The sequence below is a fragment of the Loxodonta africana genome, chromosome 10 (genome assembly GCF_030014295.1).
Source record: "Loxodonta africana isolate mLoxAfr1 chromosome 10, mLoxAfr1.hap2, whole genome shotgun sequence".
In the NCBI taxonomy this organism is placed as follows: Eukaryota; Metazoa; Chordata; class Mammalia; order Proboscidea; family Elephantidae; genus Loxodonta; species Loxodonta africana.
This window is the reverse complement of record NC_087351.1, coordinates 109,774,566-109,801,851: the sequence shown is the minus strand read 5'-3', so window position 1 is coordinate 109,801,851 and position 27,286 is coordinate 109,774,566. Positions and strand designations below refer to the sequence as shown.

The 27,286-nt window shown below is 50.7% G+C and overlaps 1 protein-coding gene across 7 annotated transcripts in view; it reads left to right on the top strand.

The window, feature by feature from the left end:
- Positions 1 to 26,528, top strand: part of TRAF3 (TNF receptor associated factor 3) — a 130,858-nt gene extending 104,330 nt beyond the window's left edge. For 6 of the 7 annotated variants that reach the window (XM_064292936.1, XM_064292940.1, XM_064292938.1 and 3 more), the window contains 6 exons: positions 4,117 to 4,197; positions 7,030 to 7,104; positions 8,670 to 8,762; positions 13,993 to 14,133; positions 19,473 to 19,647; positions 20,693 to 26,528. In XM_064292936.1, coding sequence (XP_064149006.1) covers positions 4,117 to 4,197; positions 7,030 to 7,104; positions 8,670 to 8,762; positions 13,993 to 14,133; positions 19,473 to 19,647; positions 20,693 to 21,264 — 1,137 coding nt within the window. In that variant the 3' untranslated portion in view covers positions 21,265 to 26,528. The remainder of the gene's footprint in view (positions 1 to 4,116; positions 4,198 to 7,029; positions 7,105 to 8,669; positions 8,763 to 13,992; positions 14,134 to 19,472; positions 19,648 to 20,692) is intronic. The other variant, XM_064292941.1, reaches the window with a different exon arrangement.
- The last annotated feature ends 758 nt before the right edge of the window (positions 26,529 to 27,286 follow it).

Sequence of the window (27,286 nt, the reverse complement as noted above, 5' to 3'; positions counted from 1 at the left end):
ATGAAAGCCAGGCAGGCCAGGCCTGATGCTGGGGGGTGAGGAGCAATTGTACCTAGCATCCGTGGTGACCATAGAGCCAATTGGATTCACCGATGGCGTGAATATGGGGTACAGGAAACAGCAGAATTAACAATGACACACAGCATTATTAATAGGGCTTCTGGGTGACGGGGGTGCCCTACAAGAGGGGCCCGTGGAAGGTAGGAGGTTTGGGGGAAACTGAGGAGCCTGAAGCCAGGCACCAGTCATGTTAATAGATGGAGTGAGCAGGGAGGAGGGGATGAGGCCTAGGGTGCATGAACGCTTACAGAGTGTCCAAGGGGTTGTCCACCCCAGGAGGGGCCAGTAAGGCAGGCAGGGGCTGGACAGTGGGGTTGCAGAGGCAACGTCAGCATTTCCCAGAAGGCGGTGTGGCCAGCCAGGTGGGGACCAGTGGAGGTCATCAGCTGGAGGGACTCCAGCGCACAGCCAGGGAGTGAAGGCCACAGTGGCATGCCTGGTAGCCTGCGGGAACACTTAGGGACCAACACTGACGAAACCTTGTCTTTGCTTTTCTGTGTGAGGTGAGATATTCTCTCTGTAACCTTCGTGTTTACCAAACTTGGAATGGCTTTCCTGTCTTGGGACTTCTCTTGCATTGTGAAGTCTTTTTCCTCTATGGTATTGTAAACATTTCTATTTATTAAGAACTTTTAAGGACTGTGCCCTCCCCTTTGGCAAATAGCAATAGTATTTGCCATAATTAAGGAGCCCTGATGGCCCAGTAGTTAAGCGCTCTGCTGCTAATAGCTCGGCAGTTCGAACCCACCGGCTGCCCAATGGGAGAAAGATGTGGCAGTCTGCTTCCTTAAAGATAATGGCCTTGGAAACCCTACAGTGTAGTTCTATCCTGTGGGGTCGCTATGAGTCGGAATCGACTCAACCGCCTCGGGTTTGATTTTTGGTGTATTTACCGTAATTGAATAATTCCTTCAGTAATTCAATTCGGGTGAATGAGACACATACCCAGTGAACCGTATTCCAGACCTTAGAGTATTAGCGTATCACCCTCAGAGTTATACCTTGCTTCTTGCAAAAATCTGTTACCTTTATTTGCAGGATAGAATCCAGGAATAAATTTTCATTTGAGAAGGAATTGCAGAGTGTGTCAGTCAGAGACCACCTAAGTGGCTGATGCTGAGCACAGGACAAGGCTGTGAAGAGCCTGGCTTTAAAACACCCGCACGGCACTTGCGCCCACGAGACAGCCGCCGAGGGCCAATGGGCCCCAGATCCATGCTAGGGACACAAAAAAGAATGACTCATGGTCTCTCTCCTTTGGTGTACAACCCAGTGAGGGAGACAGCCAAATAAGCAACCAAGTACGCTGTAGTGTGGGAAATACTGCTGTTCGAATAAAGAGCCAGTAAGGAGGGACTGGTTCACATCATGTGACAGGGTCAAGGAAGACTTTAGTGGGGAGCGGGCTTTGATTTGGTCTGCATTTCAAATTCATCATCTAGAGAAGGAGAGAAAGGCACAACGGGTGTGAAGGCCCAGGAGGACAGCGAGTGTGGGGACCTGAGTTGTGTAAATAATAAACACTGTAGTGATGAAAAATATTTTGACTGTTCTAACGCCTTCAGCCCTGTGCTCCTTCTCGGCCTGCTGCTGTAAGTGTAATGAGCATGTGTCTGAGCCCACGTCTGCGCACGTCCCTCACCTGACCTGATGGCCCTGACGCTGACAGAGCAGTTGCACGATCACTCTTTCACATGCCAGGGAAGGTTCTGGAATTTTCCCTGGGCCACCCAGCCCATCAGGGGTGTGATTTGACTCCCTAGTCTTTCTGTTCTCTCAGATCTGACTCACTTGTTTAGTCTAACTCAGGGAGGCATGGTACCCTACAAAAAAAATCCATTGCCATGGAGTCAATCCTGACTCATAGTGACCCTATAGGGCAGAGTAGAACTGCCCCATAGGGTTTCTAAGGGGTGGCTGGTGGATTCAATTGCCAGCCTTTTTTTTTTCAGACATCAGCAAATTTATTGATAACTTCATTTCTCTGTATGGTTTCTCTTAGATCTTTTTTTTTTTTTTAATTTTGATTTAGGTGAAAGTTTATGGTTCAAGCTAATTTCTCATACAAAAATTTATGCACATATTGTTTTGTGACATTAGTTGCAATCCCCACACTGTTCCATACTGGGTTTCCTGTGTCCAGTCTACCAGTTCCCATCCCTTGCTGCCTTCTCATCCTGCCTCCAGACAGGAGCCGCCCATTTGGTCTCATGTATCTCATTGAACTAAATACACTCAGATGTATAATTTTTTTTTGTAGTCCTGTCTAATCTTTGTCTGAAGAAATAGTTTCAGGAATAGTTTCAGTTCCGGGTTAACAGAGCGTCCCAGGGCCATAGTTTTGGGGGTTCTTTCAGCCTCTGTCAGATCATTAAGTCTGGTCTTCTTATATGAATTTGAGTTCTGCTCCACCCTTTTCTCCTGCTCCATCTAGGAGTCTCTGTTGTGTTCCCCGTCAGGGTGGTCATTGGTGGTAGCTGGGTACCATCTACTTCTTCTGGTCTCAGGGTGGTGGAGTCTCTTGGTTTATGTGGTCCTTTAGTCTCTTAAGCTAATATTTTCCTTGTTTCTTCAGTTTTCTTCATTCTCCTTTGCTCCAAAGGGGATGGGACCACTTGACACATCTTAGATGACCACTCGCAAGCGTTTAAGACCCCAGGCATCACTCACCAAAGTGGAATTCAGAACGTTTTCTTAATAAACTTTGTTAGGCCTGTTGACCTAGGTGTCCCCTGAAACTGTGGTCCCCAGGCCCCAGCCCCAGCTACTCTGTCCCTCAGAGTGTTTGGATGTGTCCAGGAAACTTCTTAGCTTTTGCTTTAGTCCTCAAACTGCCGACCTTTTCGTTAGCAGGCAAACGCTTAACCACTGTGCCACCAGGGACCCTCTTGAGACCCCAGGACATGCTTATTTTCCTACATTTTCTAGGTCTCGTAGCCTGTCCAAGATACCACATTATCAATACAGTGGACGTTGATAAAGCATTGAGCCTCTGGCCCACTGCGGTTCATGTGAGGATTGCCTTCCGGTATTGAAGCTGTGGTATGAACATTCCATCAGCTTTTCCAAGTCTTTTTTTTTTTTGATTTATAAGTTAGCATGTCAGGGAAAAAAAAAATCCCTTCTTGTGCATTTAATCTAGAAATTATTGAATTAAAAAAAAAAAAAAACCAAACCCATTGCCATCGAGTCAATTGTGACTCATAGCGACCCTATAGGACAGAGTAGAACTGCCCCATAGAGTTTCCAAGGAGTGCCTAGTGGATTCAACCTGCCACCCTCTTGGTTAGCAGCTGTAGCACTTAACCACTACGCCACCAGGGTTCCCAGAAATTATTGAATAGCAGTGTCTTTAAACGGTTGTATCGATTTGTGAGAAATCAGAATTGCAAAGACCATTTTATGGGCAAATGTATGCGTGGTGGTGGGAGTATATATAGGAGAACAGCCTGGGCAATGTTTTATTACATTAAGCGTTGACATGCTGCATTCATTAGCAGCCCCTCACCTGAATGTGTAAGAGAAACCGTTGCGCATGCCTGCCTGGCATCGTGTTCCAGCGTGACCAGAACTGCAGAATCTAGAAACGGCTCAAACGTCCATCGCAGGCAGATGACAGATAAGCTGTGGTAGGCTCACTCCGTGTACTGTGATGCAGCAACGACAGTACATCACTGCACAACCGTGAAACGTGTTGTGCGTCAGTGAAAATGAAGAAGCCATAGCTATATGCCAGCCGTGGGTCACTCCGAGAAGCAAAATAACGAGCCAGGTCACAGAAGACTCATGTAGCAGAGTTCCATTTCAACAAGATTAAAAACAATCAAAACAAAATATTTTAATTGGTGCCCATATGCCTGTAATGAAACTATTCTTTTTTGAAAAGGAAAGAGGGTAGAGACGCGGCATTCAGGATTGTGGTTTTAGTGGCTGCTGCTCAGAGCGATGACAGCGCGCAGAGCGTTTGCTTTGGGTCCGTGTGGGGGCGTGGGGTGGGGGGCTGAAGGAGGTCTGGGTGTGTTCGCACAGTAACCCCGCCCCTTCCCTCCTCCACAGAAACACGAGGACACTGAGTGCCCCTGCGTGGTGGTTTCCTGTCCCCATAAGTGTAGCGTCCAGACACTTCTGAGGAGCGAGGTAAGAGCCGTGGGCCACTCCAGGGCGTGAGGGCTTTGGGATGAGCGTGCCCCGAGAGTCCACTCCCCCATCGCTGAGGTCTGCTGTTGTTACAGATCCTCACAGTAGTACCTGTAGCAGAAAGGAAAACCTCAGGCTAGTTTTTGCAAGTCAGAAATTTCAGAAACAAACACTTAAAGCTACAAAGGGGTAAATTCAGTGCAAAAAATATTTCCAAGGATAAATAATCCACAATGACAGCAAAGGTGACAGTTTTTTACAGGAAAATTTAAAAAAGCAATTGAAGTCTATGAAATATGGGATTATTACAGGATTATCTCAAGAAAATAAGTGAATTTAGAGATACTCCAGAGCAGTCAGGGTGAGCACAGGGGCAGGGAGGTGCTGGGCCAAGGCCCCGCCCCAGGCTGACTCTCGCACCTCCCTCTGCTTCATGTGATCAGGACACATTCAGATGGAAAAGCTCCAGGGAGTCTTTTTGCCCCCAATCCTGACCTGGTGTCTTGTGCAGGCATGCCTTTTGGTTGCCATGACAGAAACCATGACACCCTCATGGGCCCGGTGGTGTGTGGTGCCCCTGGTCTCCAGGTAGTCCCTTAGCCTTTGGCGATAGGGTCTGAAGGGCCCCAGTATTTTCCAACAGGCCTGAATTCTGCCTGGATATCAGGGGATGGGTCAGTCCAGCCTCCTGTCCCCAGCTGAGTGAGAAGGCCTGTGTGGCATAGGGCCAGGGCACAGATGGGGAGCCCTCCCAGATGCTGATGTGGATGGGTGAGCCGGGCCCCCCTGTTATGGCAGCCTCCAGCCCCCAGCACCATCCACATGGACTTTAAACCACGGCCGTGAACAGTTCCTCCATCAGTTCACATACAAAGAGACTGTGCTCTTAAAGTAGTTCCAGTAATTTAGACACTTCCCTAAGTTTTTACTCAGTCGGGGTTATCTCAATTAGGGGCAAAAGCTGCTTCCGTTTTGTCTCAAGTTATTTTTATTAAACAATCTTTAAATCTACATTTATCTTGGGTTTCTGGTGGAGGTGCTGTGGGGCTGTAGTTTATTCTCACCTCTGTTCAGAAGCTCTTATAAATTTCACAGGGCTCTGAGGGTAATGGTATAATAAAGCCAATTTAGGAAAAGTACAACCCTGAACTTAAAGGTACCCCAGAACAACCAAACCCATTGCCAGCGAGTCGATTCAGACTCATAGCGACCTTATAGGACACGGTAGAACGGCCCCATAGGGTTTCTCAAGAGCGGCTGGGTGGATTCAAACTGCTCATCTTTTGGTTGGCAGCCGAGTTCTTAACCATTGCACCACCAGGGCTCTGAAGGTAAAGTAGTACACTGAAAATAACATCTATCAGCTCAGCGTGTCCCTGATTTTAGCATTAGACTTGCTGGATTCCTGATTGTATGCGTTACCTGTGGCCACTTGAGACCAGCCTTTGGGCCTTCCTCACGGTGCCCCTGGTGTCCCCCAGGCTGCTAGATCCTCAGCCATCCTGGTTTTGCCTGCTCAGTGGCCTTCCAAGAAGGCTATTCTCAGCCTCGGGCCGATGGGTGACACCAGGCTGTTGCCACACGTCTGCTCTCTCTTAACTGTGGAAACAGGGCGAGAGGTCGGCACAGTGCTGCTTCCCTCTGCGCCACACACAGACCAGGGCAGGCCCAACCCTGTCCTGTGGACCTAGGAGATGCGGAAGCTAGTGGCCCCCTCCTGAGTGGCCACTCTGGTCCATGTACACCTCATGCTCAGAAAAACACGCCACAGGAGCCGCAGCCCAGCTCCCAGCATGGGGCCTGAGGTTGGCATATAAAGGTCTCTCCCTGGAGGCCCCTAATGAGAATTTCTTCAGTAAGGGAAGGGACTCCTTTTAAATTGTGTCAGCCTAGTGCATAGACTGGAGCCCTGGTGGCACACTGGTTAAGAGCTCGGCTGCTAACCAAAAGATCAGCAGTTCAAATCCACCAGCCACTCCTTGGAAACCCTATGGGGCAGTTCTACTCTGTCCTATAGGGTTGCTATGAGTCGGAATGAACTCAGCGGCAACCGGTTTGGTTTTTGGGTTAGCACATAAGCAAAGTCTTTAAATATTGTCATTCCAACCCCATTTTCTCCCAAGGAGCGTTGTAAGTGGTTTTGTTTGCTGGTGCCCCAACATCAGACTGAGTGAGGGCTTTCCTTGAAAGACAAGATTTCTTCCCCCGGTTCTTCCTATCAATTAGAGGTGCAGTCTTGAGATGCGCATCATTAGAAGGACCTTAGAGGGCTTTAAAGTCTCAATGAATCTATGACCAGACAGAGGGGGAAGGTGTTTCCCGAGACCGGAAGACCTCCCCGCAGCTATCTCTAGTACTAAGAGTAACGGCACCTTGTGTAAGCTCGCTTTTAAAATATATTTCTTTTGTGTACTGTTTATTAGATGTGTGACCCAGTTGCATCCTGAATGCTTTATATTTTTTGTGTTTCATGCAATTTTTGTTTATAGTCTATAAATGTGCATTTCAGTTTGCGTTTTTGTTTTGTTTTGTTTTTTTTAACTTTTTAAAATTCTGGCACTGTAGACAGCAGGTCAGATTTTGAACAATTTGTTCTAAAGAAACAGGGAAGTTTGAGAAACGTTACAGTAAATGTATTTCTGTATACAGTGTATGTGTGTATACACGTGGCTGTACTGCCTGCGAGTCTAGGGAGCAGGTAATAGATGCACACCTGTAGCTGATTAGCACCCTTCTGAACAGTGCAGCCCCGATGCGATCTGTGCCCTTAATATGTTTGAACATGTTCGTGCAAACGTTCGTGCCACAACTCACGTCTCTTTCCCGTTGCAGTTGAGTGCACACTTGTCAGAGTGTGTCAATGCCCCCAGCACCTGTAGTTTTAAGCGTTATGGCTGCGTTTTTCAGGTCAGTATCCGACATTTGTCCTTCCGGTCACTGGCATTCTGCAATGAGAGAAAGTTATCATATTACCATGTTAACATGCAGGTTCTAGACTCTTCCAGTCTTTGTCATGAAATGGAGATGCCCAGGGCACAGGTGGCGCTTGCTTCCTCTGCCTGTGACGTTCTGAGTCTGCAAGTGGACCCCTCTGCCGAGGGGCAGGTCAGCTTGCTGACATCAGAAGAGCTCCATCTGAGACCAGCAATGATAGTTTGGGGGTTTCTAGAAAAATTGTTATGGAAAATTTATGTGATTTGAATAGAAGTAAACACCAAGCCGGACACAGCTCAGCAGTGTGCGCATCACGACACATCCACCAGGGTCACATGCATGTGTGTGCTAAGTGCGTCTCGTGGACGTGCCTGTCATGACAGGCCAGACCAGCCACCTCTCCCGGGACGGGGGCAGGGAGGGACGTCGGCTCCTGCCACACATGTAGCGTGAGAAACCCGTCTCCGGTTGTTTTGTTTGTTCCTTTTTTTTTTTTTTTTTTTTAATACATCTGAGATTGCTAGAGGATTTGAACTGAGTTTCCATTTAAATGTTTATCTTAAACTGTCAGAGGGAAGTAAAGTATATGTTACAAGTGAAGTATTTTATATCTAATTTTATGTATTAGCAGTACATTGTTATGAGATCCCTGTAAAGCTGTTGGCGTTTCACTGTTCTCTTAGAAAATAGAAAGCTTCAGAGTGACAGTAGCCTTCCCTTTTGCTTTGGTCTGTAATGAGACTGGGCCTTTGCCGCTGTCAACGTCTGGTGTAGCATCATCCGTTCTCTTTGTGTACGTGTATATATATGTTCATACACGGCGACACTTGTGTCAACATATATATACACGGATAGTCCATGTACAGAGTATATGTTTTGGAGATCATTAAAATGTTTTCTGCGGCTTCTTAATTTTCCACTACCAAAACAAATTATATTTTCATACCGATCATTTCCTCAAACACAGGAGGCACCATTTCGTGTGTTATTCCTGATTCTGAAAATGGTCTACATCTTATGTACTCTGTAGATACGCTGTGTTTGTACGTAACTAAGTAGACTTAGAAGGCCGAGGAACAGTGCATCTCCTGATAGTGTGTTTGAGCTGACAGATTAGTGTTCTAGTAAATTACCGTAAATCCTGATTGGATTGCATCTTGCTTTCGTAGCAGTATGTGGGTGTAACTCTGATACCTAAACGTTTTCCATTCAAAATTTTAATGAAAAAATCATATTAAAGGAACAAAAGTGATAGGAGTTTAAACTGTAGCTTCTTGGCATTCCAAGCGTGAGCGGTGAATTGACAGAAGGTACTGCCAGCGTGAGGGCTGAGGATTACGGTGGCAGACCTGCAGAGCGCTTCGCCGCTCGTGCTGCTGGGTGCTGTCGCCTGCTCGCCTGCATGCAGTAGACCAGGTAGCCACAACTGCGGATAAGTGTCCCCTTCGCGGGTAGAGAGAGTTTTAGAGTCATTGTTGGTCTTTCTGTGCTTCTGGTGGCGTGAATTGGCTTAATGCTTCGCCTCTTTGTTCTCGCAGGGAACAAACCAGCAGATTAAGGCACACGAGGCCAGCTCTGCAGTGCAGCACGTGAACTTACTGAAGGAATGGAGCAATTCTCTGGAGAAGAAGGTACACCTCCCTTCTCTCTGTTTCTCTACACACACACGCACATAGGCACACACACACACAGCTTGTTGCTGTTGACTCCCACTCAGGGTGACTCCATGAGTGTCAGAACAGACCTGTGCTCCACGGGGTTTTCAGTAGCAGATTTTCAAAAGTAGAACACCAGGCCTTTCTCCCGGGGTGCCGCTGGGTGGACTCAAACTGCCAACCTTTCTGTGTATATATACACCAAAATTTTATTTATTTGTTTATTTATGTATAATCCAAACCCAAACCCGTTGCCGTCGAGTCGATTCCAACTCGTAGCGACCCTATAGGACAGAGTAGAACCGCCTGATAGAGTTTCCAAGGAGCGCCTGGCAGATTCGAACTGCAGACTCTTTGGTTAGCAGCCATAGCACTTAGCCACTGTGCCACCAGGGTTTCATATATATATACACATGAAACAGCGACTTCAAATTGTTTAAAAGAGGAAAAGTTTTTTTATCATTATGGTTTTTAGATAAAAGAAGCAGTATCAAAAGACTGTCAAAAAGTAAATTCCCCTTGTGTGATCTTGAGCTTATAAATGAAGGCATTTCGTTTTTATCTGTGCGTTCTTTTTTGTTTTAATTGCCCAAGCAAGCAAGTGTAAAGAACTTTTTCATCATGGTGTGGTCATGTTAGCATTGACCTAGAACAAGATTTTCAAACTTAAGCCCCGCCCCCACCCCCCAGGTCTGCTTTTGTGAATAGAGTTTTCCTGGCTCACAGCCCCGCCCACTCTGTCTGTTTTGTGAGCAAGAGTTTCTCTGGAGCTCAGCCACGCTCATTCACTCCCACGCCCACCACGGCGGCAGAGTTGAGTAGTTGCGACACAGACCTTATGACCCGTAGAGCACAAAATATTTACTATCTGGCTTTTATCTGGAAGATGACCGGTGTTAAGTGCCTGTCAGCTCTTTGTCTTTTGTAAGAGACAAGTAGGAAGAGCATTTCCTGTCACTAGTCTTTCCTGTTGCTTTTCCAGGCTGCTGCTCTGCGGAAGTTCGGTGCGCTGAGCAGACCACTTTCCAGACAGACTTCCTTTCCTCAGACTTGTTCGCACAGAGGTCTTAACTGTGGGCGCTGGGAAGTCAGCCGCAGGCTCCTTCCCATTGTAGTGCTTCTTCCCAGTGGGGTCTATTCTGTGATGTTCCAGCTTTTTCATGCACAAAAAGTCGAAAATCTCTAAGAACTGATAGAGAAGGAGCAGTTGTTACAGCATCTCCTGTCGGGGTTTATTTATAGAAATACAAACAATTCAGTGTGCAACAAACAAGAATTGAGAACTTGCGGTGTGGAAGACCCAGTGCTGGTAGGGACTGGGGGAGCTGACTAAGATGAGCCCGAGCCTTCGGTGGCGTGAACGTTTGAGTTTTCTCAAGATTTGTAAAGATTTTGAAGGTCTCGTTTTGAGATTTAAATCCAGGCAATTCAAAATTTAAACGCACTTGAAAGAGGCAAGCCTTGTAGGCATCCAAATCAAAATATTTAATCAAAGGATTTTCATCAAATCTGACATGAAATAGTTTTTTAGTATAAATGCTTAAACTTGAGAAGGATGAAAAAATTGGTTGTTTTATGTACATACCCAAGTGGAGCAAAAGACGACTTTTTTTGACAGTAAAATAAACTTAGCGTTAGATGAGTCATCAGGATTTTCTAACAGTGTGCATCTCAGGATTAGCTGAGTTCAGTTAGGGTTTACATGTAACCTTTTTTTCCCTCTTTTTAAAGAACATCTTGTTTTTCCTTTTAAAAATCATAGGCATAGATCTCAGGGCTTTTTGTCGCTCTTCGGTGGTGTGTTTCTCATTTGAAAGAACCATCTTTCCACATTAAGAATTAGCCCTACTAGTTACATGCTGGTTAGCAGGTTGAGGTCTGGCCACCCGGTGGGCGATTGTGGACAGAGCTGCCCCAGTCGTCCTCTAGGGCCAAGGCCCCGTGGGCATCTCTTCCGGCTGGTTGTCCATTGGGTTATGTGCATCTCCTTACTTCCTGTTTTGTGTTTTTTCCCATTCAAAGTGAATGACTGGCATCATTAGAAACCCCAGGACACCAGTATACGAGGGTAGCTTGCCTTACACACGTCTACACTGGGTTCTTGCTCTGTGAGTACCACCATGTACTTAAACTCACACCGGCCAAGCCATGGTGGAAATGGTCAGAGTTTGGGCAAGAGAATGTTGGGATACAGTGACTTCATGATGTTGGAAAGGCTGGCCCTCTTGGGTATTGCTCAAGGATCCATCTCTGGTGTTGTCTGTCAGCATGTGGTCCCCACGTGGGCGTCAGGACCAACTCAGCTCTGCGTGTGCTGGTTTATGTTCACGAGAACGTCTGTTCCCCCACTGGGCCCGCAGAAGGACTGGGCCAGGATGGAGAAGCTTATGCGTCCTAACGTGGAGATGTGTTTCTCATTACAGAATTATTAAGCTGGACTTTCTTAGGTTATTTTGCTCATCTGCAGTAGAATATTTGAGTTGGCTTAGAACGACTGATCATAACATTTATGGTTAAACTAAAGGAAACTGTATTATGAAATCTTGATTGAAAAATGCCCATCTTAAAGGATAAGTCAAAGGGAAATGGAGAGTGCCCACACCAAAAGGGCTGGGTGAGAGAATTGCCCCAGTGAGGAGGGTCTCAGGGGAAAGCCAGGCGTCTTGTTCCCCTCTGCTGTGCGGAGGTGACACTGCATCCTGGAGACACCTGCCAGGTAGACTTCCCTGTGTGTGAGATGTCTGCCTCACAGACAAGACGAGTGGGAGCAAGCCCTCGGCACCCAGGAGCCGTGCTCTCTGGCTCAAATAGTCCCCAAAGAAGAGAAGACCCGAGAGTCAGCATGGCATGCAGTGTGCTCATCCCCGCGAGGTGCTCTGCTCATTCCCAACTACTTCATTTATTGCTAAAAAAATGGCCGATGTTTTGGGAGATATGACTAAGATTTTCGTAAAAGGGGTTGGCCTACGTGGTGCCTGCCCTGTATGGATGTGAGACTCGAGTCTAGGAATTCTGTCCGTCTTTGACAGAATGTCGTGGTGCTACATACACTGCTTCTGGGTTAGTGCAAGTCGATCACTTGTTGATGGACATTTGAGACATTATCTTTTAGGTAAGGAACTAATTTTCCTAAATAAAGTCCTAGGGAAGTGAGTCATATTTTGCCCATGAGACCTTGCAAGTTTCACATTCCTTCGTAAGCACGTTTCGTTTTTTAAAATAAAACAGAATGCCACGCACCCAGAGTGCTTCCTGCCTTAGTGAATTGTGTCACATATGGAAAGCGCCCGTCTTTAGGCTGGGTTGTTCTTGAGACAGAATACAACAGGCATCAGTTCTTGCCCACAGCAGTTTTGTCCTGAGATGCCCCGAGGCTGTCACCTGCCCCCTGAGGTTGGTAGTCAGGCCCCGGTGACCCCAGGGGAGTTCGCGTTAGAGGTGACACATCAGAGTCCAGTCCTGATCCTCAGCCCAGCGGGTGGGTGGACCTCCCAGGGAGGTGACAGCACGCGGATGTGTAAACACAGACATCTACAGGGCTTTGTTCCAGAACTTCAGAATACCTTTCTGGGAATCTTGTGAGACAGGAGCCTTGTAAGAGCCGCCCTCGAAGCCCTCTCACCCTGGGTCTTTTCAGACCATGTGGAAGGTGGCTCAGGAACAGATTATTTTCCAGAAAGAGATTTTGAAAAGGTTAGAGGTTGGCCTGGGAGTGCACACTTGGCAGGCGCTTCCTTTTAACTGGTGCAGGCATCACAGGTGAAGGCCATGGTGAGGGCGTTACAGGTGAATGCTGTGGCCCCAGTATTAGGGGCATTACAGGCGAATTCTGTGGCGTGGGCGCTAAAGGTGTTTACAGGTCAGTGTGGCAAGGGCGTCACAGCATTAAGGGTGTCACAGGTGAGTGTGGCACAGGCGTCACAGCGTTAAGGGTGTCACAGGTGAGTGTGGCATGGACGTCTCAGTGTTAAGGGTGTCACAGGTGAGTGTGGCACGGACGTCTCAGTGTTAAGGGTGTCACGGGTGAGTGTGGCACGGACGTCTCAGTGTTAAGGGTGTCACAGGTGAGTGTGGCACAGGCGTCACAGCGTTAAGGGTGTCACAGGTGAGTGTGGCATGGACGTCTCAGTGTTAAGGGTGTCACAGGTGAGTGTGGCACGGACGTCTCAGTGTTAAGGGTGTCACAGGTGAGTGTGGCACAGGCGTCACAGCGTTAAGGGTGTCACAGGTGAGTGTGGCATGGACGTCTCAGTGTTAAGGGTGTCACAGGTGAGTGTGGCACGGACGTCTCAGTGTTAAGGGTGTCACAGGTGAGTGTGGCACAGGCGTCACAGCGTTAAGGGTGTCACAGGTGAGTGTGGCATGGACGTCTCAGTGTTAAGGGTGTCACAGGTGAGTGTGGCACGGACGTCTCAGTGTTAAGAGTGTCACAGGTGAGTGTGGCACGGGCGTCACAGTGTTAACGGTGTTACAGGTGTGTGGCGCGGGCATCACAGGTGAGCACGGTGTTGGGAGCATTAAGGGGATTATAGGCAAATGCTATGGGACTTTTGTCACAGTGCCTGCTGGGCACCTGAGGATTAACTGCCACACTGGTAGGTTTTTATTCTGACTTCTCTTCTCACCTTGCTTTCTCACTGTATTGTGAGGGCTTCTCCAACTGCAGGGTGTGGCCTGTGCGGGGATTGTGAAAGGATCTAGTGGACTGTGACCAGCATTTAAAAAAAAAAAAAAAAAGGAATAACATGGAGTGTATCAGGGCGCATTGTAAGTGATTAGGGCAGGTGTGGGTTTTGAAATCTGCTTTTAGGTGTATGCACACACAGGTGGGTGTACCTACGGGTTGACACGTAAGAGTGTTTCTTACTACGTTCCCTGCTAAGTTTGAAAGCTGCTGCCGTAAAAGACGTGTTCGTTTTCAGCAGAAACTTGAGGAAGCATCCCATTCATCCTAATGGTCCCTTAGCTGCCAGGCTCTGCCTCATCCCCGATTATGGGGAGAGGTTCTGAGGAACACACCAACGGGACTCCCTGCAGAATCCCCAGACTTCAATTCCTCTGTGGAGGGAGTGTTGTTCTGGGAACACCATCTTTCGGTGACCTAACACAAGGCCCCTATTGTGACGGTTCGGTTACTACTGTTGTAATTGTATTTAATTAGTATTAAAACGGTTTTTTTTAGATTAACAGAAGAATTCTTTTTCAGGTTTCCTTGCTGCAGAATGAAAGCGTAGAGAAAAACAAGAGCATTCAAAGCTTGCACAATCAGATCTGTAGCTTCGAAATTGAAATTGAGAGACAAAAGGAAATGCTTCGAAATAATGAATCCAAGATACTTCACTTACAGGTAAGATGCTTCAGGCTGTGGCTGGATCACCAGGTAGAGGAACACGTCTTCTGTTTTCTCCTTTAGGACTTTCTTAGTGAGATGGTTGAGCTAAAGCTGTCTTTTGTCAAGTTTTAGAGAGGCAACTTTTGTTTCTCTTGCTTTGCCATGTGGAAAAAAAAAAAGACCTGTTGCCTTCAAGTCGACTCCAACTCGTAATGCCCACATGGTTATTGTTGTCGTTAGGTGCCGTCAGGTCGGTTCTGACTCATAGCAACCCTATGCACAACAGAGGGAAGTACTGCCTGGTCTCTACGCCATTTTCACAATTGTTGCTATGCTTGAACCCATTGTTGTAGCCACTGTGTGGACCCTATAGAATAGAGTAGAACCGCCCTGTAGGGTTTCCAAGGAGCAGCTGGTGGATTCAAACTGCTAACCTTTTAGTTAGCAGCCAAGATCTTAACCACTGTGCCACCAAGGCCCCTTGCCATGTAAGAAGAGAGGGTTTTTTAGTGAACACACGAGGAGAGGAGGTGGCCAGGGTCAGTTCTCCCCTCCCCCCATCTCTGTAGTCAGCTGTCACCTTCTGGGCCTATGACTCACTGTTGATGAGATAAGATTTAAAACCTGTGTTTTGAAAATGTAGTCACTTTTTATTACTATTTAGGATTTCATCTTGTCCTTGGGTAATTGTGCTGTGTACAGGCTCACTGCCTGAAGTAAAGTGAGGCCAAACTGTTTGTTCTGTGTGCTTCTAAGCGGTACACGTATTGCTATGCAAATGACACGCATGTTATAATTTTTTTTTTTTTGGCCAACCATGCCTTCTCCCCAAGGTATTTTGATAAACACACTATGTTAATTTTTTTATGTGTTGCTGTTAAAAATTAAGATAGTGTGCTTACTAAAATACGGGGGGTGGCTTTTAGCAAAAAAAAGTGTGGCGCACACGTTATTTGTGTAAAAATATGGTACTCACTTTTTTCACCATAACAATTCAATGGCACCTCCAAAAAACAGATGATTGATAAACAGACCTGATTAAGATGTCACTTCTCATTTCTGTGATCAGCCCAGGTCCTCATCAGATACATGCTGGGGTGTTTCTCGGTAGCCACGCAAGCGTGCGTGTAGAGTCCATTAGTTACAGTACTCCCCATGTGCGTCACGCATGCCTGAGGGAGAGCCACTTGTGCTTTGGAAGTTGTTTTGCAGACCTTGTATGTGTGGTGTTTCCCTAAATTACCCAGAAGAGAGTCTTCCCGATCCTGCAGCCTGGCATGTCCGAGCACGCCTTTACTCACATTCTAACATCGGAGCATGGTCACAACACCTGGAGTTGCATAGGGATTTATTGAATTAATTTTATTTGTGTTATATTCTGTGGCTGCCCAGAAAGACAGTAAAACACAAAATGAAACATCAGGTTGTGTTAGAGAAGGTGCAAGTCATCACTACTATTTGATCAAGCCAAATGATACGTCGCATAAAACTCCAACAAGCCTCCCCCAGGGGCCCCAGGCATTTTGCTCAGGGCCCACCCAGCTGTTGGTCAGACCATCCAGGGTGGCCAGTCAAGCCCCTGTGCCAGGGAAACGTGTCCAACCTGAGCAGCCCGTCACCTGCAGTGCCTTGAGCATGCCAGCTCTTCACAGCGTAGCTGCTGCATTTGCCCTGGGGCTCAGAGAGGGGCGGAAATGCCAAGGAAGTACAAGTCACAGTAGAAGGTTTCATGCCAGCGGGAGAAAAGAGAAGAGTAAGATAGCAGGTCTGTTTACAACAGAAACACTTAGAAGCTTCCAACTACGTCATGGATGCGTTTGAGCACGGAGAGACTTTATGTGATTCAGCTTGCTTTCTTCATTTCCCCCATTAGTCTGAAAAGCTATACACTTCATTATGTATGATTTCTATTTTGAAACTTTCGTGATTGAATAAACCAACGAGGCCAGAGTCAGAAAGAAAGGGGGAAACCGAGTCTCTAGGGCCCAGAGAAGCGAGGGCTGGGTGAAAAGTGGGAGGAGGTGACACGACAGCCAGAACAGCATAGAGGAAAATAGGTCATATTTTAAAGAACGGGACTCGGGCCAGACTGGATGTTGAGCCCTGGGTTAACTCAAGTCCAGGAACAGGGGCTAAAGATGTTGAGACTTGTTAGTATGGTTCACTGTTTAGTGAGGGTATGCACGGAGGCCCCCCAGCCATGGGATTTACAGAAAGTGAGCTTCAGTTTCACCTTCGGTATGGCTGTGGGGTTGCAGCATTTGACTGGTGGGGAGAGGTCCTGGCTGTCAGTGGCCCAGAAAGCACCAATTGAGGGCCTCCACCTGCTGGACTCTTGGGGTGTCGACTCGACCGTGAGTCAGGTGCGCTCTTACTAATGTGAGGTGCTTCTCAGCTTCCTCTGTCCATCCTCACCCTCTCAGAAGAGCCCAGCTTGGACTTGCCCCTCTCACTATTGCCTTCCTCAGAACGCTCCCATGCCCCTGCGAAGGGCTGCGCCCACGTTCCTTATCACGGCCAGAGAGCTTTGTGTGACTGACGCCAGCCACCTTTCCAACTGTCCGTGCTCTCTGCAGCCAAATCAACCTTCTTTGCCCCTTGAAAGGCTCTAGGCCCTGATGGATGTCCTGCCCTCAAGGGCCCTCTTCCCCACCATCCTTTAATGACCAGCTTCGGTTCCTCCCCAGAGCCCAAGTGTCAGCGTAAATGCTACCGCCTCCATGAATTCTGCCCCGGCCCCACTCTCCTTGGGGCTCCACAGTCTCTGTGATGGCACGGGTCACTCTACTGTGGTCACCTCACGCCTTGTCTGACTCCCTCACAGCCCTGGAGCCCCCAAGGCTGGTAGGAGCACGTATGAGGTACTGCAGGGCTGACAGTCTGAGGAGGTGTCCCAGACCCAGTAACCCAGTGAGGAGGTGTCAGGGGGCTGGAATTTAACAGTGTGTTTGCATTTGCTGGCCCAGGGGAAGAACTGTTTGTTAATATTTTCCGTTTTAAAGATCCTGTATTTCTTAATTAAAATGACAGCAGATATTAGCTTAATTCTCATGTTCCCATTATTGGTAAGAAATAGATGGATTTGATCATTCCTGCAACCAGTGGGTCTGCAGGGCTGAAAGCCGCATAGTGGGAACTGAAACAGGATGTAGACAGTGCCCTCCCCACAGACGTGGACTCTTAAGGGCCCTGGGCAGCACCCCCTCCACACAGCCCTGGACTCTGAGGGCCATGGTCAGCACCCCCTCCACACAGCCCTGGACTCTGAGGGCTGTGGGCAGCGGTCTTCACACGGCCCTGGACACCATGGCCACCGCCCATACTGCCTCACACAGATAATATTTGTGTGCAGGCTTCCAGGGACAGCCCACAGAAATGCTAGTTTAAGCCCTGAAGTGTGTAGTTCATGGGACTGACAAAGGCACTCCAGAAAGGAGACCTTTTTATTGGGATTTATTTATATGGTGAGCAGCCTGTGCTTCACTTCAGCTTCTGCATTCTTTTCTCGTAAAATCCCACACATCCGTTTAAGACTTACCTTATAGAAAGCCTCCGGTGGCTGAGGTGTAGACCACTCTTAAGGAGTGAGAGCATATGTGTGGCATTTTACAGAGAAAGCTCGATTTCGGTCAGCTGCCTGCTTTGAGACTGCCATGTATGTCAGTGCACAGGCCTTCCTGAAAAATCAGGCGTGTTCCCTTGCTGTGTCTAAAAACCCCTTTGAATAATTTGGTTGAGCCCTGTCTCTGGATGTGCGTGTGCATGTATGTGTGTTACGTGTGTTGTGTGTGTGGGTCTGACTGACTCGGGGCCACTGTGTGGCAGCTGGGGGAGCCCCCCTGTGAGTGCAGGAGCCCTCATCTCAGATACCACAGTCCTGCCCATGTGATCAGGCTCCAAAGTATCTTATGCTTGGATGGTGCGTGTGGCCACACGCCTCCACGTCCAGTGTCCCATATGCCCCTGGGCTTGGGACAGAGCGGCTCCATGTCTTCCACTCTTTACCTGAGGGGTCACCCCTTCTTTACCTGAGGGTTCACCCCTTCTTTACTTGAGGGGTCCGAGGGTTAGAAACGATGAGTGACTTACCCCAGGCATCCTGCGACAAAACCCATCAACCAGATCCTCATTTACTGTCTTCGTTTTCATTAACTTGTGTCTTCCTCATTAGCGTCCATTTAAGCTCAGTGTATGACATTAGTGTGCAGTCCGTGGCAGTTATCATGCTGACTAACCAGAGAGGACAGGAGAACATGACACTGTTACTCCAGAGAGGCCACTAGACCTGTGGGCCTGTGCTTGTGTTACTAACAGCCAGCAAAGGTGACAAAACTTAAGTGTTTAAAAATGGAGTCCAAAAAGGGGAAGTGTGTTAGGTGGCAGGGCCGTGCAGCTGTGGCCTCCGTGGGCCCATCATCCCCCAGCTGGCCAGCAGCTTTAAAGCAGACTGGCCGCTGCTGCTGAGGGGCTCACTTCACCCCATTACTGTCGCTCACTAATGTGGATTTTAGATGGTCCCTGTGTTTCTGGAAAAATGTGTCCACGTTAAGAGAGCCTAAGATCCTGCTGCCCTGTCGGTGACTGTGTGCTTGTTGGAAATGTCCCTGCCTTTCTGCCCCCGCCCCCACCCCCAACCAGTGGGCTGAGTGGAAGGAGGGCTGGGCTGAGAAGCCCTGGGCCCTGGTTTCTCACAGGGCCCTCTGGCAGCTACCAGGCCTGTGTGGAGCAGGCGTCCCAGGCAGGTGTCCCTCTTGGGGCCTGGGCGGCCGGGGGTGCAGAGGAGGGAGGACTCACTGTTTGTCCTCCCTCTCTGGTGGGTCAGAGGAGGCGAAGGGCCCTTTGAGGTCCCTGCCCCTTAGGCCATGCGGCCCTCAGAGGATGTCCACCATCCTGAACTTGAGACCTCGATGAGCGACCTCTGCACTGGTGGGGTGAGACCTCTCTGTGCCTCAGTCTCCTCCTCTGGTCTCCCCGAGATGTCCAATGGACCAAGGGGGTGCATGTGAGTTCTGGAAACCAGGGTTGTGAGGGTAGGTGGGTGGGGCTCTGGGCATTCAGACAGCAGAGCCTGAGGAGGTCCTGTTGCCCACGGTGGGTGGCTGAGGGGAGGCGAGAGGAGGCGGCGACCCTGGGCGCTGGCCTAGGATGAGAGAGGACAGCTCAGAGCCACTCCCCGCCAGTGCAGCCTGAGGCCGTCACTGTTGGCACAGGTCTTCCTTGGTTTCTGTGGTCCTGACATGGCTCCCCAGGCCCTGAGCTGGCGCGTCTCCCCCCAGCAGCACTGCTGCCCCTGTGCTGGCCTCCTCGCTTGTTTCTCAGGGTTCTAACTGCATTTCACACCTTGACTTTGGCAGCGAGTAATTGACAGCCAAGCAGAGAAACTGAAAGAACTGGACAAAGAGATCCGTCCCTTCCGGCAGAACTGGGAGGAGGCCGACAGCATGAAGAGCAGTGTAGAGTCCCTGCAGAACAGAGTGACAGAGCTGGAGAGCGTGGACAAGAGTGCAGGGCAGGCCGTGCGCAACACGGGTGAGGGTGGCAGCGCTGAGGGACGGGGTGGGGCAGGACGCGGGCTGTCAGGGACCCAGGGCAGGTGGAGGTGAAGGATCTGGCAGAGGGCAGGACAGAGGCTGTGAGGGACGTAGGGTGTCCCAGGGTGGGCAGCACTGAGGGACGGTGGTTCAGGACGCAGGCTGTGAGGGACCCAGGGTGTCCCAGGGTGGGCAGGGCTGAGAGACAGGGTGGGACAGGACTCAGGTTGTGAAGGACCCTGGGTATGGCAGCACCTGGGACTATTGTGTGGTGAGCCCTGCAGGTCCTCGGGTGACTTCATGGAACAGACATACAGTGGCACGGTGCCTAACGGCAGCTTTTCTCTGTTCCGTTTGGTGCCTGTGCAGGGTTGTGATTTTCCTGCTGAGCTTCCCCAGTGGAGACAGAAATGTGTGCCTCTGGGAATGTCCCCTCCCTGCAAGGCCCCGAGTGTCAGGGATTGGGGAGGACCACTTAGTCCTGGTGCATCTCAGGGACTCCCTGAGAGAGGGGCCACAGGGTGGAGTTGGCCCCGGGTTAGCGGCAGATGATAGGACAGAGGAGAAAAGGGATCCGGCCCCCAAGCCCCACAGGCCCCCTGCTCTGGGGACTGAGGGAGTTTTCTGAGTGTTTGTAGGAGAAGGATTGATGGTGGAAGGGAAGGAGGGTGGACTTGCCACAGTGGGGATGGGGTGAAGCAGGCCGAGGTAGAGTGGAGAGGGGAGCGGCTCAGGCTCAGGGAGCAGAGGACTGCAGGATTTCAGGACGGGGTTCTGCTGTGTGGCTGCAGGAAGGAAAGGCGGCCATGCCCTGTGCGAGTCATTGGCTGGGAGCCGTGGGTGGGAGAAGGGCTGCGGGAACCTGAGACATGCTGCAGACAAGGGGTGTTGGAGGGTGACTCCTGGGTGGGATGTCCCTCCATCACCCTGTGATAGCTACAGTAAACCTTGTGTCATTGTCTGGTTCAAATGCCCGCGTGCACCTGCCAGTTCCTATTGTGGTGCTTGCCTGTCTAACTCGCCTTTCCCCCTCACCCCGGCAGGCTTGCTGGAGTCGCAGCTGAGCCGGCACGACCAGATGCTGAGCGTCCATGACATCCGCCTGGCTGACATGGACCTGCGCTTCCAGGTTCTGGAGACCGCCAGCTACAACGGCGTGCTGGTCTGGAAGATTCGTGACTACAGGCGGCGGAAGCAGGAGGCCGTCATGGGCAAGACCCTGTCTCTCTACAGCCAGCCCTTCTACACCGGCTACTTTGGCTATAAGATGTGTGCCAGGGTCTATCTGAACGGGGACGGAATGGGCAAGGGGACGCACTTGTCACTGTTTTTTGTCATTATGCGTGGAGAGTATGACGCTCTGCTCCCTTGGCCATTCAAGCAGAAAGTGACGCTCATGTTGATGGACCAGGGGTCCTCTCGGCGCCATCTGGGAGACGCATTCAAGCCCGACCCCAACAGCAGTAGCTTCAAGAAGCCCACTGGAGAGATGAATATTGCTTCTGGCTGCCCAGTCTTTGTGGCCCAAACTGTTCTAGAAAACGGGACATATATTAAAGATGATACGATTTTTATTAAAGTCATAGTGGATACTTCAGATCTGCCCGACCCCTGACGAGTAGCCGGGGAGATGGATTAGCAGAAGGTAACTCCGTTGGGGGGGTTGAACCGGCCTGTCTTCACTGAGGTCCTCGTGTTCAGAAAGGACCTTGTGGAATGGCGGAACGGCAGAAGGTGGCCGGCACGGCCGACGGGAGGAGCCCACGTCCACACACGCCCTGCTTTCTAATAGACTAGTAACACTCAACTCTGAAGACCCATTTATCCTCCGCGGAGGTAAATGTCGCTGTCGAAGGAGGTTTTCATTTTCATTTCTAAAGATCTAGCTAATTAAGATGGAAAACATATATGTTAAACAAAAGAAACATGAATTTTCTTTCTTAAACTTGAACACCAAAAAAAGAACAAAACATACAAACACGTGGGATAGCTGGAGATGTCAGCATGTTAAGTCAAAGAAGAATTTATGAAGTAATTACGCAGTTCTGATATATTCATCTAAAATTCAGGAGTTCAATCTTGTTTCAAATATAGTATATTGTCTATTTTTAAGGCCTCATCTGGTCTCTGTTTTAATAATTTGTTTGTCAGAAGACCCCGAAGTATACCTAGGTCTTTTTTGAAAGTCTCTAAATTCAGAATCATTTTTTTTAATTTAAAGTTCTACAGATAATTGTTACAGCAAACATTTTATTTTAAAACGTTGATAGACTGCTATTTCTTGGAAGAAAATGTAAAATATCAAACACTGGTTATCACTTGTGATAGGAAAGAGAATATCCAATCTGTTGTTATTTCTCGTTAGAAATGTAAACCTTCGATATCTGTCGTAGTTAATGACACTACTTCAAAATTACTATGAGAGGAAAATTGCTCATGGATGCTGTGCATCATTTTCAGATTTATAATTGTTTTCACCCTAAAATAGGGCATTAGTTGAACTTTGGAGTTCTAAACAAAACCCTGTAGGTTTTTAAAATTCTGCCCCACGTGTCCAGGCGCGCTCTGTTGCTGACGGCCTAGACCTTCAGTCCTGTGTCCGGCGTCCAGGGGTGGGCCAGGGGACTTGTGCTGAGGCAGCCACAGCAGACTGTCTCGTTCCGTCCTAGAGCCGCACCTGTCAGTGATCTCCGATGGCGACGTGGCTGCGTAGAGATGGTGGCATCTGTGCCTGTGCCTTAGACGTGACATGCTGCTTCTCCACCCCGGGTTTGTGTTCAGTGTCACTGTAGACCCTCCACCGCTGAATTGTCACAGATTCCAAATCGCTAGGCCCCGCGATTGAGCCCCGCTCTGTGAAGCCCGGCCCACCCCCCAAAGCTGATGTGGACCGAAAGCAGCACCCTGGCCCGGGGCCACCCCCAGCTGTGGACGACAGACAGCTCGAAGCAGTCCTCTGAGCATTCCGGAGACCGCTGCCCTGGGGCCGCCCAGGCTGCCCGGCAGGCACCCAGCACTATCCGCGGGAGGCGGTCACGGGGGCCTCACCCCAGCCTGCGCCTCCAAAAGGCGCCTCTCAACTCACTGTTTACTTTTACCCATGGTCCAACTGTGATGGGAGTCTGGGGCCCTCCTCCTGTAGTTCCCCTTTTGCTATGCACCACGCCCTCTGGGTGCTTTTAACACTGACGGGTGCTACACGCGATGGGTGCTTTAGGCAAACCAGTGTGTGCGAACCACCGCATCTGTGCCACTTGCTCAAAGCGGCGTGCCCGCGATTGGCTAGCCGGGCCGCGCCCCCACTGCCTGCCCCTGGGCCCCCCACCTCGTCGCAAGGGACGGCTGGGCTGGTGCCCCGGTGGCCCGCGCGTCTCTGGTGCTGCCACCTGTCCTGGGTGTGCCTTTGCCCCAGTGCCTGCTGGAGGTGCCCTCCATCGCGTCCATCCTCCGCGCCGACGTGCGTGGCTGCGCCGCCCCTGGCTCTGCCGTGATCTGTGTGTGACGTGCTCAGCTCTTATCCTTTCTCCTCTCTCTCTCCATCCGCCTCTCTCCCCACAGTCCTGGAGTTGCTTTGGGGTGAGTCCCTGTCACCGATTCTGGCCACTTAAGGAGTCATGAGTCTCGTCACCGCTCACAGGAAGGACTTCCCACAGATGGCTGTGGAGACCCCTATTCCCTCCGAGGTGTGCTGACCCCCCCCCAACACACACACCTGCCCGGGCAAGTCCTGCAGGTGTAGGGGTGGGGGGGCCACCTGGCAGTCCGCCTGTGCCCCAGACGGCTTTCCTGAGGCCATCTCAGGGCCTCCCTGCGACTTTCTTCCCTTCACAAAAAGCACCCACGGTATTAACCAACTGAGGACAAGCAACATTTTGACCTGGTAAAAAAACCCTCCCCTTCCTGGGTTTAAATCCAGTCTGGGCGTCTGCCTCCTGGGGGAACTGCTAGGAAGCCCCACCTCTTGAGGGGGGACTGTCAGCAGCCTTCCCAGGTGGGCCCAGGGGACAGAGGAACGCTCCTCGGCTTCCTCCCAGGCACCCCGGGCTGTGGCAGCAGTGGCAGTGCTGTCATGGGGACAGGTGTATCCAGGTGCGTCCCTGTGGGATGGGATAGGGAGCAAACGCCTTGGGTCCCTCCTCCATGCGCGCTTCTCTCTTGGGTGCTCAGACCTTCTTGGGAAGAGCAGCTTGCATGGCCGTGTCTCGAGCCGCCTCCCTCGAGGGCTCCTTGGTGTTGTCTGGTGCTCGCTGCTCGGGTGTCCACGGGTGTGGTCTCCACATGTAGCCTGGCTACCACTTCAATGGAAGCCAGCCCCCCTGCCTCACAGGGTCCCAGCAACAAGAGGCACAGGGTCATGTACACAAGAGTATTTGTGGGCACTCTTGGCCGTGGCTAAGGTGACAGCATCCCTATAGGACAGACACCCCCAGTGCTCTGAGAAGCCACACTGCCGTCTGCACTGAACTCGCTGTCCACATCCCTCCTCACTGTGACAATGTGAAGACCACGCCAGTCTCCTTGCCTCCAGCACAGCCTCCCAGCTCAGGCCTCTCTCTGTGCAGGGAGACGACCCTCCAGGCAGGGTGGGCAGAGCCGCAGCTGCAGGGGCACAGGTGTGCAGCCTCGGGGCCATCTAGGGCTAGTGCTCATGGTATGTGAGAACCCAGGTCAGTGCCCGGCTCTGTGCTTGCGCTTGGGGTGCAGGTTTGGTCTGGGCCGAGAGAGGGGCCTTCCAGCATGGGGGCGGGGAACGGCTACACCTCATGCAGCCCTTTGGGACTAGACAGACATAGCCCCAGCTGGCTGGATGAAGTGAACTTAAATAAGCCTTTTTATAAGTTGACTTGATTTCCCGGGTCAGGTGGCATTTTGAGAAGACAATTGTTCTAGGACCAGTCAGACAAGAGTGGCACTGTTCCTGAGAGTGTGTCCCATATGACGTGAGGGGTGCGTGCAGTGTTGGTGCCTGGGCACACTGCCGTGTGTTGCCTATGCAAGGGGACCTCGGGATGGCGCGGTGTGGGCAGGGCTGCGGCTGAGCTCCTTTCTCCCCGTCCCTGCCTGCCCCCTAGCTCTGTCCTGCCTGTGGCACCAGGTGGCTTTGGGACCGGTCAGTGCTGTGCTCCTCGTCCCTCCAGGGCCCCTGCTTGTGCCTCCCTGTGACCCTCAGACCCGCCACCCGGAGCTCTGAAAGGTGCTGGGAGTGGGTTCCCTGCCGAGCCGGTTCTTTGGCACAAGTGACTCTCCTGTTGCCCACCTCGATGAAGGGACAGGGAGTCAAGGCCTCGCTCCCTCCAGGCTTCTATCCTCCCTCTTTCTGGATGAGTGAAGGGGCCCTGGTGTCATTGTGAACAACCCCCTTCACTTCAGAAGCATCGAGGTGGCAGTACCCACAGAAGCCCTGGCATCTGCAGTGGGTGGGTGGGTGGTGTCGGCCTTTAAACAACAGGCCATGTCCAGAGGAGGGTCATCTGGTCAGCACAGGGCCCTGGAGAGCCAGTGGCACGATTCATGTCGCACCCTTCCTTGGCACAGTGGGGTGCAGGGGGTGGCCACCTCGCAGGTGCCACATCTGTACCATGCCACTGCTCTTTCCAGAATGGGTTGGGCGTGGACTCCCCGTGGGGGCTCTGCCCAGCCCATGGCCCTCCAGACGTGCCCCTCTACTGGGCGCTGCCTGAGCTCGGATGGAGCTGTAAGATGCTATATTTTCCCAGTCCAGGTTGGCATTGAGTAGCCACAGGGGTGGAGGCGCCCCCGTGCAGGGTCTGTAAGATGAAGGAGGGTCTGCCCCCCATCCCTGCTCTCAGCCCCAGACCATGTCTGTCTCCCGCTTGCAAATCCCATAGGTCCATCTTCCCCAGAGTGAAGTGTGCGCTCAGGTCCAAGCCAGTGAGTCCGTCTGAAGGCTGCTGGTCTTTGGAAATGCCAGCACCGTCCGTCTGGTGGCGTGGTTTGGGGCGGAGCAGGACAGCCAAGGGGACAGGGAGGCCGGCCAGCCACCATCCAGACAACGTGGGGCTTTCCTCTCTGGCACCAAGTGTGAGCGATGGAGTTTCAGGGCAAACCTGCAAGATGGGTCCCACCCTAGTCCAGGGCAGGGGTTGACTGCTGCGCCCAGACCCGCGCGCTTGACCCCCCACCTTCCCCCGCCAGCTGCTGTCTTCAGAGCACATCTAACTTTCTCAGTGAAAAAGAGGTCAAGTCCAGGATCGCTGTCCCACTCCTGTGATTCGTGGTGATTGATTTTATAACTTAGTCCCCTTAGGCAAGGAAGGTAACCTTTCACAACAAAATAAATGACTCAATTGGAAAACACAAAAGCCGGCATTATTTCCAAGGATTTCTGTAAGAAGTAAAACATCTGTGACAAACCCATGTAGACAATTGTGCGCATTTTAGAGTTGCGTTCTTTTCTCTGATGATACACCTCTTGTGTTCAGTTCTCTTACCCAAAACAAAGACCAAAGAAGGCCAGTCCCATTGACCCGTTGTAATCTGCCTGTTTTCCAAGTTGCTGTCTGTAGTAGCCATTAGCTGTGAGGCCCCATCTTGACAGTACAAGTGATCGTGACCAGTGATTCATGTCCATACTCTGCTCTTCTGAGAACCACCACCACAGAGACAGTGCGAGTGACGGCTCAGCAATAACCTTGTTAACCGGAGTTAACCGCGTCGGACTCTGATAGCATTATCATGTTTGATATTTTTGTTTTCTGTACATTGTGTGTGGTTTTATTTGGTATTTATTTGTGTTTTGAGGTCTTGCAATGTTTTTGTGTTTCTGATGCTAATAACTAAAGTTTGTAAGAGTGTAGAATGCTAAACTTTGAAATGCTAAACTGTCTTATTAGAGGAAAATAAATCTGATCAAGGAGTCTTGGCGTCTTCATCACCTCCTGTGGTCCTCCCTGCGTGGCCTCTGAGGGGTGTCCTGGGGTGGGCCCGCTGCAGGGCGGCAAACTGTGTGGTCACACAGGGCACCCCCTCGCTCAGAAGGGCCCCCACCCTGTTCACAGGCCCCCCCCCCCGCCCACCTCCCAGTTCGGGAAGGCTGGCACTTGGTTACACTCTGCTTTTGCCATCTGGAAATTCCTGAGCAGTTTTGAGCCTGGGTCCACGTTCCCGTTTTGCTCTGGGCTGTGCAGGTCCTGTAGCTGGTCCTGCAGTGACCTCGTGGCTTGCCCTCCAGGCAGTGGCTGACTCTGAGCAAGTCTTTGGGGTAGAGGCTGGGCCCTGGCCCCCAACCTCCTGCCAAGCTGTGTGCCTGGCGGGCGTCTGGCTTGGCAGAAGGGGGCGGTGGATCCCGCAAAACTGGAGTCCAGGCTTGGCTCCACCACTTTATTGGCTGTGGAACTTGGGGCAGGCCTGGCTCTACCACTTTATTGGCTGTGGGACTTGGGGCAGGCCTGGCTCTACCACTTCATTGGCTGTGGGACTTGGGGCAGGCTGCCTAGCCTCCTTGAGCCTCAGTTTTCTCACCTGTGAAATGGAAGCACAGTTGTACCTCCCTGAAACAAGGTGGGTGTGAAAGGGTGACCGCCAGGTGGCACCGTGGGGTGGGAGTGGGGTTCCGGGTAGTGCTGCAGGGTCAGCCAGGGTGGCTCCGACATCTGTCACCCCGTGAAGTGCCTCTG